This window comes from Toxorhynchites rutilus, chromosome 1 (assembly GCF_029784135.1).
Source record: "Toxorhynchites rutilus septentrionalis strain SRP chromosome 1, ASM2978413v1, whole genome shotgun sequence".
Taxonomy (NCBI): domain Eukaryota; kingdom Metazoa; phylum Arthropoda; class Insecta; order Diptera; family Culicidae; genus Toxorhynchites; species Toxorhynchites rutilus.
In genome coordinates this window covers 138719663-138736874 of record NC_073744.1, presented here as the reverse complement: position 1 = coordinate 138736874, position 17212 = coordinate 138719663, and the positions used below count along the sequence as shown (strand labels likewise).

At 39.1% G+C, this 17212-nt stretch overlaps 1 protein-coding gene across 1 annotated transcript in view; it reads left to right on the top strand.

The window, feature by feature from the left end:
* The first annotated feature begins 1507 nt into the window (after nt 1-1507).
* Nucleotides 1508-17212, top strand: part of LOC129762298 (transcription factor Sp9) — a 111452-nt gene continuing 95747 nt past the window's right edge. Inside the window, exon 1 of the mRNA XM_055760442.1 lies at nt 1508-3007. Within this exon, the coding sequence (XP_055616417.1) occupies nt 2903-3007 (105 nt within the window). The 5' untranslated portion in view covers nt 1508-2902. The remainder of the gene's footprint in view (nt 3008-17212) is intronic.

Genomic DNA, 17212 nt, shown 5'->3' with positions numbered 1-17212 from the left:
AGTAATGCTTTTGAATTCGGACGCTTCTTAACCCGGACACTTTTTCATTACATTCAATATCATACCAAAATCATAACAATTTTTTCATGTTGTATTGATGTGACTGATAGTTACTATTGCATCAATTTTGTGTAGTGTCAAACATTGACAAAATATAGCAAAAATCAAAACAAATATTTGTGTTTCTTAAACCCATGTTCGGAATACAAAGCACATTCAGAAGATGATGTTAAATCCGGACGGCGGATCAACGTAAACAATTAAATTTCTTATTGGAGGAGTTGCATAAAAATGCCCGGAATTCAAAACATGAATAAAAAATTGCGTCCGGATTTAAAATCACGGCACAATGAAGAAATTGAACTGACATGAAAGCCTTCTTATTCTATGGAAACGGTAATTTTGCATGCTATGATATGTCAAAGTTTTTGAGTAATTGATGTTATCATCGTAAGCGCTTAAGTGTCTGGATTTCGATGCATTACGATAAATCAAATAATTTGTAAACATGTTTTGATTCGGTTTACTGCGGATTTTTCGCGGAAACAACAGTTTAAATAGCAACAATGGCGTCAAGGGTAAACACACAATTCGCTGTACCGCCTGCTTTGATCTATGAATTTCAAACAAATAATGTTGTGCTACAAAATTCAGCTACAATATTCAAGTTCGCTGAATTGCTAAAACTATTGCTACTTTAAATTCCGCAAAAGTCACCATCCCACAAGGATAGTGCCACAAATTTCTCGCACACACAAAATATACAGCACAGTAACTGGAATAAATCAGCAAAAATTTTTCTCCAATTGTCCGGATTTGACTTGAATTTTCCACCGAAATAATTCCTTCCCAAGTGCGCAGCTATGAATTTGAAGCACAAAGAAATGTACACAGTTTTCCTAATTTTTTTCTGCAAATAAAAAAACAGAACTATTGACTGACATTCAAAGAAACACGCAGCGAGCGAACAAAAAGAGGTTAGGTAACCTCCCCCTCGCTTCAGAGTTCCGCACAGGCCGCGACAAGCCACAGCACGAGAGATCGGGAAAGAGGGCGTGATCGAGAGTGGAGAATACTGTGGACCCGGCCGTGTGGGCACGCGCCCGCTCTCCACACCATGTGATGATGCCCCGTGCGCTTCCCCCTTCCAGTCCAGTGTGGGAGAAAGTGGGCGTTCCCAGTGGGTGCGCACACGAACACAAACGAAAAAAAAAGAACCATACAGAGCGATTGTGCGCTATTGTGTTCGTGTCCAATCGCCGCTAGAAACTGGTTGGGTGCTGATGCGCCGCACACTGTGCGCGCGCACACACACGCATACCTATCGCACCACCAGGTGATATCGAGGAGCCCCGATCCATCGCTTCGTAACCGGTTTCGGGTGCTCTTCGCTCGACTCGGCTCGCTTGTGTGCGTGCGGCGGTGTTGTCTCTCGTCGCCGCACGATACGATCGAGGGGTTACTCTCGTGCGCGCTATCTCTTTTACCCTCAGTCGCACTCTCGAACTCGTTTCGCTTCGGCTGCTGTATGAGTAATTTATCATCAAACAAGTTTTTCCATATTATTCAAAAAACTATTCAAGTTAGTTGAAAGAATAATCTTGAATGGTGAACTGTACACGTACAAATTGCAATTTATCAATGGGAAAAAGGCTGCTGCTCGCTGCTTACCGTTGGGTGCTGGTTTTAGTAGAGCTGAAACCCCTTTTTCGCTGAATGCCGCTTGCTTTTGCCTCTGACTAGTGTCTCCCGTATCGGAAACAGTGGTGTTCCAACGCGTCAAACTGCGAGTGCGAGTGTTTTGTGTGCTCCGCGTGTGCTGCTGCTGCTGCAAACCCCTGCCCGTGTTTTGGGCAAGAAAACTAATAAATTCTAATCTGTCATCCGGAGAGGAGTCGGACCCCGAAACGGAGCAGAAAAAAAACCCAACGAATAAAAACAAACGCAAATACTCGCCGACTGTGTGTACGATATAGTCGTGTGTGACATTTCCGGTTTATCGCCGTGCGCGCGCCATCTTGGATCCTTCCGGAAGATAAATCGATTGACATTTGTTGGCTATCATCGTCGTTGCTTGCTCGTCGATCGGTGACATTCGTGTTACGATTCAACCTTCGATCGCGCGCCGAGCGAATCGTTCATCGATCGATTGATTGATTGATTGATCAAGTTGATAGCGCAGTGTTTGTGATCACACCTACAGGGTGGTGCGTGTGTCTCTTGTTTATAGATTGGATATTGTTCAGTGGAGAAAAGAAAAAAAATTACCAAGCGAAAACGCCAAAACAGTAAGATCCATGTAAAATAGCTCATTGTGTTGAGCGCCAAGCCACAAGGTTAATAGCTCCCACCACATTTTGAACGAAATACGAGCGGAAAAAAACACCGAAAAATTTGAATAGAGATAAATCTTTCAGAAGTTGCCGCTCGCGCCTATCGTTTCCTAAATATCAAATTAAACAAATAAGCGCATTCGGAAGGCAAATAGCACCGAGAGCAACAAACGAAAGCGGAGCGAGCGTGGGAGCAAACATTTAGCGCTTAGCCCAAAAGTGTTTTAAGATGACTCATTTTATTTAATTGTGCGCTCTTTCGGAGGAAATTACCAACGTTGGAAGTTGATTTTTTTCACTGTAAATTCGAAGCGGCAAAAGCATAACACATCAACGAGTGAAGGAAGAAGACAAGAAAAAATCACGCAATCGATCGACATTCAGAAATATAGAGTACAAGTGGTTCGCGTGTGTGTGTTTATATTTCTCCTCCGGGCAACCCCGCACGGTTGAGGCTAAGGGGGCCATCATCCGGAGTGAAAGCTTTTTACCTACGTACGTGACCGGACCGGTAAACTGCAGTCAAAACGTCGGATCCCACGCGGAGGCTTGAGCACGCGACGTTCAGCATGTTGACCGACATGAGTCCGTCGGCAGCCGGACAGTTTTACGGCGCCCAGATACCGGCGATGGGTATGAACATCACCAACATCACCCACATGCAGAAACCGGCGGTAAGTAGCAGTACTCGAGTAGAGCCCCCTATTGATCGGCGTGTGTGTCAAACTTCCAAACAACGAGTCACAACGCCGACACTTTTGACAGGTGTCCCAAGAGTGACAACTTGTTTTGCGGGACGGGTGAGATATGCTTGTCTTAGATCTTAGATGGACCCCATACCAGGGGGTCCTGATTGGCACCTAGAAAAGATATCCTGCCGAGAGTGGCCGGTCGAAAGAATCGGAGTTGATGGAAATCCGAAATAAACATGAGCGCAGGATGAATTGCGAAGATGTATCGCGCACAGGCAGGGGTCCTTGTGGACATTTTTGTTTGAAGGGATCAAGCAACGTGAAACTGACACCGACGGCGATGTGTCGAATTGGCTTGCATGTGCCAATTAGCTATTTATCTATTTTTCATTATTGGTGCTTTCGATGGCAAATCTAACTCTTTTAAAAGCAATGTTTCATCAAAGAATTGTCGAATATTTTCAGATTAACTATAAATATATTTACAAAATATTTCAACATATTTTGTAGGTATTTTATTCTCAATTCATCGCAGATTTTTACCCAACTTGCTTCATTGACATTTAAAGAATGAGGACCGACGAATCATAATTGGAATAACAACAAAGTGTATATGTCACATTTTTCGACAACTGATAGTATCTCCTATCAGTTAGAAGTACTTTATTGCTCCCGGTAATTAATGTTGATAGCATATCTCATCTGCAATCTTTTCTCAATGTACAAAATTCTCGTGAAATGTTAGCTGTGTAATCAGATAGGTAATAGCAATCAATATATACAGGCTGACCAAACGAACCGTTTTTTTCAACCATTTTTGATTGTCCCGTCTCTTTATCCATTTGTACCGTATTTTGGGTGTAAAAAAAACCCAATGCCGTTCTGGTTTATATCGTTTAGTGATCTTTCAAACATTTACTGTCCTTGTCTAAAGAGACGCTGTATCTGTAAATAAAATTGCTGTTCGTTTTAATGATTCTATTAGAATTCTACAACATAAAAAGGAAGAAGTATTTTTGGTTAATGAGATGTGAAGTGTTCTCAAAAGGTCTAGAGACTTGTGTTCAGTCGCATTGTCGCATTGGTGTTTGTCTTGAGATCCCATTTTCAATTACTATAATAGTTTGGTCGGGTGAACATCGGGACTTCATCATCCGCGCATTTTATGAAAAAAAAAAAACAATCGGTCAGCGAGACTTTAGTCGACATTTTGACATTCCCCGCTCCGAATCGGTCCCTTCTGCTCGGAACAATTCGAACGTGGTTAACCCTTGATACTGTCATATGAAGCACAATTTTATGGGGCCCAATTGAACGCCATAGAAGTTTGAGAACACTTTTATTCCAAGCTCCATCTCTACAAAATCATATTAACTTAGAAATCAGTGGAAATTGATCATGTCAGTCGCAAAAGGGTTTGTGAAGCAATGCTTCAAAAAATTCCTGTTTACGCGTTATTAATAAGTAGCTATGAGGATCGTTTCCACCTCACCGGAACATCAAACAAGCAGAACTTTCGGTATTGGGTGACCAACTGTTTTCGATAAACCTTTTTTTTTTCTATTCTCCGAAATGATTTTACTCTTGAACTTTGTATCGAGCAACACCGATATGTATGACACCAGAGAAAATGCCGACTGCTTGCTAATTGGAAAATGAGTATTGGTAATTGCGAATGGCTTTTTTATACCCAATAAGTTATAAACGGGCAGGATTAATTTGCAATACCTCCTCTCTTCACACTGTCCGTATGAACGAACGCTGCATTTGCAGTTCGAGCGAGCGCTTTACGCGTGTACGCAATGGTATATTCAAATTCTATCTCATGACTCCACTCGTTCCTCGGTATAGAAAGCACAGGCAGGTAAGCACCGAAATTCACAGAACAAATGTGTGAGATGATGGGTATGCTACCAATTTTTGTTAATTTATACCATGCTTGAAGAAGGGAATCGTAGTGCACAATATGTCAAACAATTATCAGAGAATTGCCAATCCGATTGGTATACAAATCGTTTTCCGTTTACCCGTCAACATCCGTTGGCAGCAAAAATAGTTTTTACCACTAAAACTATTCCATAAAAAAATTGACATGTTTTTTGATCAGGGACGAAACCATAAAACTCTTAAAACTGTGTCGAAAGGCCTTCAGGGCTAGGGTTAACAAAGGAGGGGTTTTCATTACAAGAGTCAAAATCGTCTAAAGAAGTAGTGAAAATTTTTGAAACAATTTAAGATGGGCACATGTTTTCAGCAGTCGACTGCCAAACTGACAAATTTCTACGACAAAGTTTACAGATTCAATGGACATTTGAAGGGCACTGAAATCAATCTGGGCGACGGTATTGGATGTGTTTATCTTGAAGTGGGTCTTCCAAGAAACACTTCCAAATTTTACAGTGAGTCTGAGGCTGTAACTGAGAGTTTGTGTGTCTGTTTCACGGGTTATCATTAATTAGAAAATATTTGCGGTCAACGATGGGACAGGCAAGCGTAGATGGGTTGGCTTCATTGCCAATTGAAAGTAAATGTACTATCTCTGTTGAGCTGGACGATGTGTTTAGACAATGCTGTTAATCGAGAAGCTTGAAGATCTTGTGATTTCATGTTTGTTTAATTTAATATTATAATGAATTAGTTGATTGGCTCGGTAAAATTTAAGTTTTTCATTTTCATTTTCATTGGGGAAGGGAAAGAAAGACTCCATAACACGGTAGGATTGGAGAGGTAACACCCGAAATAGCCGCTCGGGGTGTTCTAAGTGTTCTAATAATTATTGATGTTCGATATTGAAATTTTAATATGGAACAGATAGTAATCATCAAATTGAGAGCAAAGCCTGCGAAAAGCTTGCTCCACAGCTTCACAGCTTCGGTTTTATTTGATACGCAGGAATTGCATCGGCTCCTATAAACCTACTGTGGGGTCTGGCATAGACTCTCTAAAATTAAACAAATTAAATAAAATCTGAAGAATGGGCTCTGCATCGCTCTTAAATCGTTTTAGCCTTGGGAACCAAAGCAGAGGCCTTTGGAAGCGTCCATTCCCCGTTGGAATCAGGTATATCCCGGCGGTATAGCTGTTGGCTTATTTCTAAAACTTGCTTAACGAAAACCAGTGAGATTTTCGACTTATGGCATATCGCAAAGGTGCTTGTAATTTTGGAGCCCATGTGTTTTTTCTCAAGGGGAATAGCTTCACGACTTTAAAATGAAAGCTGCTTCCGTTTTTTTGTGGCGCGGCCCACATAAAAGGTTGGCAAACTGTCCAATTTTCGTTTGTATGTAATACTTCATCGAGGAAGACAATGGACAGGTATTTCTTTATTGACACTGTCTAAGCGAGGCACACTTGATGTTGCAGGATGCCAGAATTTCGGTTGCTGACTGTACATATCTTTTTAAAATGGAAGCAGTATATATCAATTATCGATAAAAATTAGCTTTAAACAGATTTGAATTAACACTCAAAATCTTTCCCGACAAGTGTTAAGCTCGAGACAGCAACTGTTCCTCCAACCAATGTTTTCAGAATGCTTGGATAAGGTCTGTGTTTGTAAACATAACAGTTCGGCTGAAAAGCTCATAAGGTTGACGTCTAGATGGCGCCTCTTGCAAAAATCTACTTGACTATCACTAAGCACCGTCTTTCAATGGATACGTGTCAAAATTTGCAATCGATCGATTGATTTGTGAGTTACAGCAATGAGAGTAAAGCAACTTTTGTTATTGTAAAAAAAATGGAAAATTCACGAATCAATGAAAACGATGGCAAAATTGCATGAAGTGGGCTTCGAATTACTTCCGCATCCACCGTATTCTCCAGATCAGGCCCCTGCGACTATTTTCTGTTCGCAGACCTGAGGAGAATGCTCGCTGGCAAGAATTTTAAGACCGATGATGAAGTGATTACAGAAACTGAGGCCTATTTTGAGGAAAAACCGAAAGAGTACTGTAAAAATGGTATCGAAAAGTTGCAAGATCGCTGTATCGCCCTCAAAGGCTATTATGTCGAATAATAAAATTGAATTTTGCAACAACGAAAAATAGTTACCTTATAAACTTTTCAGCCGAACTGTTATTTATTCTTCACATGAGCAATGGCCGATTAACGATTTTGACATATCGTTTTACCTTTCATGACTACCTTGCTCTACATGAGAATCATAAACAATATTCCTATTGACTTTCGTATTTTTGATAAAATTTCGGGAAAAATGCTTTTCATGCATCTAGTTTTACAATTTGTAATCAATTTACGATGCAATTATTTGCGATTTCATTAAGTATGGAGTGAATACAGAACTATGACGGGAAAGGCTTTGCATCTTAGTGTATGTTAAATTGCCGACAATTAGATAGCTCTTATTGGTTTCCGTCGGAAACCGTAATCTAGCATGGTCTAACGAACAAAGACTGTTCTGCAACTTCTGTGTCAATTAGGATCGAAAATTCAAACAGCTAAATCGAATTTTGTATTATTTCAACAACTTGATGACCAACACAATTTAACTGTGCTACCATTAATTAACAAGTTAAACGGAATGTTCTAAACTGAAGCACTCAAATTCACTCTGGTTGATTCGGTAATCAAAATGATTAATCTTACTCTTTTGAGTACGAGAAATTCCTATAAGCGCACATACTTTCAGCTTTTAGAATCAACTAGAATTCGATATAAACAACACAGCTATAGCATTTGATAGATCCTACAATCCGTGACCGGGAAAAATCCTTCCGGAAAACAACCGCAACAGAAACAAAATCTAATGTCACAAGTAGGCTATTGTGGCGCGGGAAAATCATCATGCAACGTAAACATGTGTTCCACTGGTTGCCCGGTTAGTTTGAAACATAGAAAACATAGATTACTAGCTGACCCGGCAAACGTTGTTCTGCCATATAATGTATTTCTAGAGAATATTTTGGTTAGTAAAAATAACGAATATATTTCAAGAGAGTTTGTATGTTATCGTTCAGATCTGTCAAATTGATCTAAAAGATGTTTTTCACAACGAAACATACATATGCGTACCTCTTATTTTCGAATTTTCCCTATTTATTTAAAATATCCTTATTATATATAAAGATGTGCATAGTCAATTTTTTCGAATTTTTCAAATCATCTCAAATATTTTCCAAAGAATTCTATCATTCTTATTTGGGTGAAGACAAACTCACAAAATATATGGACGACGTAGATCTGATCAGTCGTTCTCCCGTGATGATGAGTTATACGTACGTGGGAAGAACTCTCTTTTATATATAAAGATTGAACGAATCTAACGACTAGTAACCGTTGCAACCATCGTTAATCGTAACCTAGTAACTTAATCAACGAACTGAAACACTAAAATCTAAAATCTTACATTGCAAATCGTGCAGGTTGTCTGAAAAAAAAACTATCCAAGATGCTCAAGAGCAAGGTTTTGTCTACAATTGACCACTAGCAGCGCACACACACACACACACACCAATATGAATAGTCTGCTGCACATACCGGTCAGTGATCTGTCGAACAGTTGAACTACGCAAATAAAAATAATTAATGTAAAGGATATTTAGTCGCGACAAGCGACCAGAAGAACGGTTTTTACCACAGTTACTCAACTCTATTTGATTACCGTGTACATAGCCAAATCACTTCGTATTCTCATCGCCTTAAAATTAGATTTTTACGAGGTTTCGTGTATCAGATTTTTTTATACCGTTTTGTTGGTACCCTTGTCTTTTACTTATGCTAACAATTTCGGTCGGTCGGTTTTGAATGTTCGGTTAAATTTGGTGATGAGAATGTTGATTGCTTTCCGGAGAATGCATTCATTTGCGACATGATTACTAATGAGAAACTGTAGTTCGATGCTCACGTTGGTTATGAAGAAAAGTGTCAAGCAGTGTGCAATTACTGTGGACTATTATTCTCCTTTACACGATTTAACTACTTGCCGTTAAATACCTATTTCTTCTCGTCTATGTTTTCCTTTCCATTTTATATTTAACCTCACTTGTTACAAATACCCAATAATGTAACATTTTAGAGCCGAATGAACTACAATGTTTAAAGCCTCTTAAAAACAAATAAGCAAAGCTAAGCAAAGCAATGTAACCAGTGTTGCCACACGTACAGAATTATCTGGAAAGGTACTGTTTTTTTGTTATTTTTGGTGCAGATTTTTTCCGCGTGTAAAATTTCTTTCATTTGAACAATGCAACATTAAGGTACAAGAGGATTGTCAAGCCGCAGTATCTCAATCTAGCAATCTAGATTCCGAAAAACTATGTATAAGCATCATCAAACACACGAAAGACTTGCAAATGTAAATGTAGTGTTTATAGTATTTTTTCATGCTAATAAAATAGATTTTTCTCTATAATTAATTATTTCGATGGTACAGATTTTTGGAAGAAAAAGTACAGATGACGAAGATTTTCAACCCCTCTGGTACAGATTAAAATGGGGCAACACTGAATGTAACATTCACCCGAACGCAACCTTTACCTGGATGTAATATTAGGTTGGGTATGAAGTTATCCATTATTTTTGGATGAAATTCAAAACTATTTTTAATATGCTTCGGATTGTCCGATTTGGGTCAAATATGCACCGTTTTGTTGTAAAATGTGTTACCATTCTAAAGGTAGCTTTAAAATGTCTCTATCATAGAAGTCTCGGTCCTTATCGGCGAAAAATTTAGCAATGAATTTTTACTATCTTCACGTGATCCCAAATTCTTATCACTCTGGATTTTGCAGTGCGAGAAAAAGGTGAAAATCGCTTGGTGCTATGTCCGGACTATATGTTGGATGCATTAAAAATTCCAATCAAGCTCCTGGAGTTGTGTGTCTTTGCGTTGTCTAGATGGAACAAAACATCTCCTCTGTTGGCCGATTCTGGACGTTTCTGGTCAATCGCTAGCTTCAAACGATCCATTTGTTGACAGTAGAGATCTGAATTTAGTGTATTGCACTAAAAAAACGAATAAAATTAACAAAAAATTAAAGACTGTTGCAGTATCAATAATTTAAAACCCAATTGTCAATTTCAGCGGCCTGGCATGCATTTTCGCCTTTATAAAATTAAAAGTGTAAAATATACTGAATTTTCTCTATGTTGACCTCCATTGTTATCACCCTGTAATTCACAACTGAATGGAACAAGCAGAAAACAGTGATAGAATTTGTTTTTGTGTGAAATGTCACCTTTACAACGAGCCTAAACTTGAAATTGTATGATCGATATTACGCGAGATATTGATCGCTAAAGCCAGATATCGAGAAAATAATGGATAGCTTTGTCCCCAACCCAATATTAAATGTGATGAGTGTAACATTTAAGCGAATCTATTATATACATGATTTTTTTTAGAAGGTACACCTGTTTGGGTGCCCGAAAAGTACATGCCGATTTTTTTCATTACATATAAAATTCATTCAGAAATCCAAATTTTTCAGTGCTACATAATCACTTAATGGTAATTACTCACGCATTTTTTAAAATAATTTGATTATTTTTTTATAACTATCAATCGTCTGAGCGCATATGTGCGCTTTTTCTTTGGTTAAATGTTATATAGTTTCTTTTTTTTTCTTTCAAAGATTAATGCTTTATTCTGCAAAAATGGTTACAAATTTAATATTCAAAGTATTGCCCATCGCTAGTCACAACTATTTCCCGTCTTTCTGGTAATTCACGGATCCCTTTGCGGAAATAATCGGCCGGTTTGTCGGCTTACCATGAATCGATCCAATTTTTGACTTCATCAAAATTGGAGAAGTGCTGGTCAACCAGGCCATCTTGCATCGATCGAAAAAGGTAGTAATCGGATGGAGCAATGTCTGGAGAATATGGCGGTGGGATAAGACCATCCATTTCAGCGTTTCGAAGTATGTTTTGACCGGTTCCGCGACATGCGGCCGAGCATTGTCGTGCTGCAAAATAACTTTATCGTGTCTTTGTTCGTAGTGTGGTCATTTTTCCTTCAGTGTACGGCTTTTCATCGCCAGTAACGATTCGATGCAAAAAAAACCCTTTCTTTTCTGCCGTTGGAGCAGTTGTTCGCACGTGAAAAAACGGCGTTCGACGTCTCGTAGCTTCAATTCATACGGCACCCAATGTCCTATCATTCCCATTGCTTTTAAACGATCGGATATGGGTTTTTTTGTTTTCCATTTATCAATTTTCAAGGGATATTGACGTATTTTCTACATATGAAGGGCTTAGAATGCAAGGGGTGTAAGTGACTTGATCGATTTCTCTTTATCAACTTTTTCTTCAGTTAATAACTCAACTGCAAAAACGTTCCAATTTGAGTTTGCTATAGAATCCGATAGATGAGGCTCTGACCTGTCTTCCGCATTGTCAAATACAGCTGGGAATGTATTTGCAGCTAAGTTATGACCAAAAGAGAGAGTCGATGTAGAGAAATCGATGAAATCACTTAAACACCCCTTTCATGCTAAGCCCCTCATGTAAAATATGCATTTGCCGTGACGTGACAACAAATTTTGATTTATTTTTTGGGTTGGTGACTCACATTGTTTGCTCATCTTTGTACCTTAGTAGAGTTTATGAGGATAACGTTAAACATTTTCTCCTCATAATTGATAACGAACTCATTAATTCATAGTTTGTTCTTATGATTGTTATTCTTAGTTCTGAAAATATTACTACGAAACCATAATTGAGCTGTCGTTCTCAATTTGCCACACAAAATGGTGACACTGAAAAGAAAAAAACCTTTCGTCTCATAAACTGATCATTTCTTGAAGCGACTATCGTACTGTAAAAAAGTCCCATCAATCATCCTATCTGTTGAAAGCACTCGTTTCGTCTATGTTTACAATGATGATGCGAGATTTCACTGGACTAATTTTGATCTCTAAAATACCAGTAGCCAGTAGCGAAACCAACCACAAATTCGTTCCACTTCGAGTTAAACCCCGTTCGTCTTCTACCCCGTCGGTGTTGAGACACCACACATTCCGCGTAATCTAAACAACCACGTTGACATTATCACTTCGGCACCATCACTCACAGCACAAGTCGGACTTTGTGTGGATTTGTGGTGAGAGGAAAAGAGGAACAAACCGACTAGAAAAAAAAAATTATAACATAAAACAATAAAAACAGAAGCCATCACCATCATCATAGTACAACCATCGGTTTAATGGCTTGTGAAAAGTTTTCCCCCTGCGGAACGCACCGAGTCGGACCGAGTGGTGGATAGGGAAAGACAAGGGGAAGAGGACCGTAAAACCCGACATAGATAAAGAGATGAAGAACCGGGCGTCAAAAAGTCAGTTAACTTGGCGCCTTTAACACACAATAAAACGGCACCAAATGCAGAGCCCGCGCGGCTGTTTTTCTTGTACCGAAAGGGACCTCTCCGGTTGTCGATCGACAATCACAAAATCTACGACCCGCAAGAACCTAGAGTGCACTTCTACTACTACTATCGAGTAAGGCCTTCGTCTCCGTCGTCGTCATTGTCGTATCTTCATCTTTCGGAGGTTCCTACGGTGGTTCGTTCGAATCTATTGGGAGAAACAAATTCAAACAGCAAAAGAAAAGAAAAAAAAAACAACACCGCGCCAGTCATTTACAAACAAGCTTATATTGAACCCACCTAGATCCATAAGGGATCGTAAAACCGAATGTACAACCTTACAATGGGTGCCATTCGAGACAGAAATTAGTGTAATTAGGTCGTTTCAAACAAGCGAGCGCACAAAAAGGGTCCCTCCGTCAATGACGACATCAATCAGAGCTTCGTATTTTTTTCGCCGAGTTTCTCTCTCTTCAAACTGATTTGCAATATTCGCTCGACTCGGATCGGATCAAGATTTTGACGAAGGATCAAGTTTTTTTGTTTGTTTGCAACAGGAAAAACAACGCGTTGGGCAAAAGTCAATCAAAATTAGCTCTAACAAAAAAAAGAAAAGAAACAACAAAGCAAAGCGACGATTGAAAATTGCCCTTGCAAATGTCAAAATTACGTCGGGCCTTTGTTGGGACGACTCGACGACGAGAGCTGTCGAAAATGCAGAATGAGAATGCATGCGAACGGAGAGAAGCGATCCTGTACTAATTCATCTAAATCCATCATGATGGTTCTGGCAATGTGCCCCGCCGGAAGTGGGCCGACGGAATGGGGCACGAGGTGAGTGGTAGAATATGTCCACCTAAAAAAAATCGTTGCGATGATTGTAGGGCAGAGTTGAGAATTTGATGAAAACTCACTCGGTTGTTCAATCGATAGTGTCACTAAACATTAACGCACTCCCCGCCAAGCGGATTTTGACATATTTAATACAGAAATGCGAGCCCATGCGTGGGTCGTATTCGAGCCCGAAATACTCACAGATGTTATTTCTATCTTTTCTCTGACAAAACATCGAAATAACTATGGAATCAAATGGGACAATTTACATTACGTTCATGTCACCAAGAAGCGGTGTTACCGCAAAGCTCACTCCAAGAATTGACAACTATTGATCCATGCGAATTTAGAATTCTTTGGTACTTATCAAATGTCCAACTGCAAAAAGGGCTCAATGAAAAAGAAACTGTTTGATTCAAATGTCTTAATTTTTATTTATTTTTTTTAATTTGTTTTTTTTTAGATATTTCTACTTTTGTCCATTACTTAATACTAAATACTTTTTTGAAGGGTCTTCTTTTTGATGGATGTATCAAAACTTTTAATTTTTTTTCAAGTTACAATAATAATTATTATTCACTATTGTCTTCAATACTTTTTTGCATGTTAACTCTATCATTGATATACTCTTTTTTATACGTACTATTTACTCACGAGATTACCCTTATTCCATTTACCCGAGAAACATTTATCCGAATGTCACATAAGTCATCATGTACTACTAACATGAATACATTCTGTTCACTATACACCGGGAATTTGTGTGGGAAGATAATGCTTTATTCATCATCTAAATTTTTACTGTCACCTTAGAATAGGCCCCTTTTGAAGCAATACACTTTTTTCAACGAACAATCCAGTCATCGAAGCACATTTTACAGCTGTATTCAAGAATTGCCTTTAATGCAATGCTGTCAAAGCGTTAATTTGAGTTTCGCAAATTGGGAAAAAGTTGCACCTATGTCTCGTTGCCAGTAATTATGCGTTGGATGAACGAGAAATCAAAATTTGATCATTCAAGCATGTCTTCAGCCACTTGATTGCGATGAAATCTTTGAAAAAAACCGAGCCATTCTAACACTAAAGGGTGTTTCACATCAAATTGCATCACGGAAAAAACGCTGTAGAAATTCGCCCAGTAGACCGATCCTTTTGAAAATTTTAGACAGTAAAATAAAAACTATTAAACAACTTTTGGCATTTTCCATTTTTCATACTTCGAGCCCAAGCCCGTATGTTCGCACCTTCCTCTTTACCCCGTCCATAAGGTTCTGTACAACGTCAGGTTGTAGTTTTTTTTTTTAACAGAAATCCATTTTTTCTTGAAGTCGGCCTCCGATTGACAACTTTTGGGTTCTTCCGGAGGGCCTGCTTCATAATCGCCCAATATTTCTCTATTGGGCGAAGCTCCGGCGCGTTGGGCGGGTTCATTTCCTTTGGCACGAAGGTGACCCCGTTGGCTTCGTACCACTCCAACACGTCCTTTGAATAGTGGCACGAAGCGAGATCCGGCCAAAAGATGGTCGGGCCCTCGTGCTGCTTCAATAGTGGTAGTAAGCGCTTCTGTAGGCACTCCTTAAGGTAAACCTGCCTGTTTACCGTGCCGGTCATCACGAAGGGGGCGCTCCGCTTTCCGCAAGAGCAGATCGCTTGCCACACCATGTACTTTTTGGCAAACTTGGATAGTTTCTGTATGCGAATCTCCTCCGGAACGCTGAATTTGTCCTCTGCGGAGAAGAACAACAGGCCCGGCAGCTGACGAAAGTCCGCTTTGACGTAGGTTTCGTCGTCCATTACCAGGCAATGCGGCTTCGTCAGCATTTCGGTGTACAGCTTCCGGGATCGCGTCTTCCCCACCATGTTTTGCCTTTCGTCGCGGTTAGGAGCCTTCTGAACCTTGTATGTACGCAGGCCCTCCCGCTGCTTGGTCCGCTGGACGAATGAACTTGACAAATTCAGTTTATTGGCGACATCCCGGACCGAACTTCTCGGATCACGCTTGTGATCTTTTTCACTGACGGAGCATCCATTTTTGCCGTTCTTCACCTTCCGGTCGATGATTAGGTTCTCGAAGTATCATTTTAGTACTCTGCTGACCGTGGATTGGACGATTCCCAGCATCTTACCGATGTCCCGATGTGACGACTCCGGATTCTCGAAATGAGTGCACAGGATTAATTCACGACGCTCTTTTTCGTTCGACGACATTTTTCCAAATTTACCAAAAATTGACAGTTAAGCATGGCCAACGTGATCTATACACTCTTATCTGATTATAAGCGAAAGCTGAAGATATAATTCCTAAAAATTAAATTTCTACAGCGTTTTTCCCGTGATGCAATTTGATGTGACACACACTTTAGTCGTACTGCGACTTTTCTCCTGCACAAAACATCAGCCAAAATATGACGAAAGGTCTAGTGAGAGATATTCAATTCACGGGCTAGCTCTCTCAAACTTGAAATACCAAATTTTACACAAAAGCTTTGACCAATAGCATTGTCGATATCAAAAAACGCTGATCCAAAAAAAAAACATTCACTTGTTCATAATAACGTTGTAAACAAGCTAATTGACAGATCGCGCTCAAAATTGACATTAAGACCACTAACAGTAAAATTAAAAATGTTGAGTGGGAAGATTTAAAATTACAAAATTTCTTATATATATTTGACAGAATGTTCATACATTCAGCAAAAGAAGCTCTGATTTATACATATAAAAACTGCTCTCAAAGCCCAATGTACAAATTTTCACCAGCTGTTTTTAAATTTACAAAGGACAGACAGGAAGGCAACATTGGGAATTAAGAAAACATTTTTTTTCTTAATTTCAAATACTTTCTTAATAAATCCTGAACTATTGGTTCAAAACTATGGGTTGAAATTTAATGAAGAATTTATTTGATAATAGGAATGCATTGCGAATTACTTTTGACGTGGGGGGTTTGATATGGGGGTGAAATGAAAACCTAAACACAGAACATGCAGGAAAAAATGAAAGATTTCGAATGCTTATAACCCTATCATTTCCTAATAGATCAGAAAGATGTTTGCATCAATTGATAGGAAGTATTCCTACGCATGTATCACAATTAATAAAATGTTATTTTCCATGAGATAAACAATTAAATAACTGTAAAATGTCAACCGTTATATAAACGCCCTAAATGCCAACTTTTGATTGGCGGTTTCCCCAACACGGGCTTCAAAATCAATGTGCCTGGGGGAATCCGCTTTGCAAATATATGCAAGCTGCCTGCAGTTTTGTACTCGCTTGTTTTTGTGCAGACCGGAATATGTTTCACTAAAACGGACTTTTAAACTGAGAAGCCTGGGAAAATCGTCATTTCAGATACTAGAAGTGAATGAACTTTCGCGGTTCGAGAGCTGCGTAAATATGAGACATGCAATAATTTTAGAGGGAAATGTAAAATACAATGATCGTAAAGAACGGTCATCAAATTTCCTTCTAACGAAGAGCATAAACCATTACAATGGATGAATTGATCTTACATGGCAACTGTTGAAACTTTTTACTTACAAAGCAAATATGGTGAATGTATCGAGCTCAAGCTCTTTAAACCTTAGCAGTCGTATTAAATTTGGACATGATTGTCGTACTGGTAGCAAATTTTTTTACTAGAAAGAGTAGTAATAAATTACTTGTAATATTATGAAAGATAGACAAGTTTTATTTTTCTTTGTGAACTTTGTGAGCTCTCTAACCAGTACTCAACATTCATTGAGCCTTTCCTGAAGCATGGGTGACAGCTTTTTCTATACTGAGTACCGTTATCTATTATTCATTGGAGCAACGTTCCGATTCGTGAACAGGGTTCACTAGACATTAGGAGTCATCTAGGAAAAGTGTGAACTGATACATAAATTGTAAGATTTTAACCGCCAAGTATTACCCAAACAAGTGCAAAATTTCATCCTATTATCGCTTCAGTCATCGAGCAGCGGACAATTTCATAGAGAGGGTTTGCCTGAATCGAAGTCTGAGAGGGTCAATAGTGCATTGTG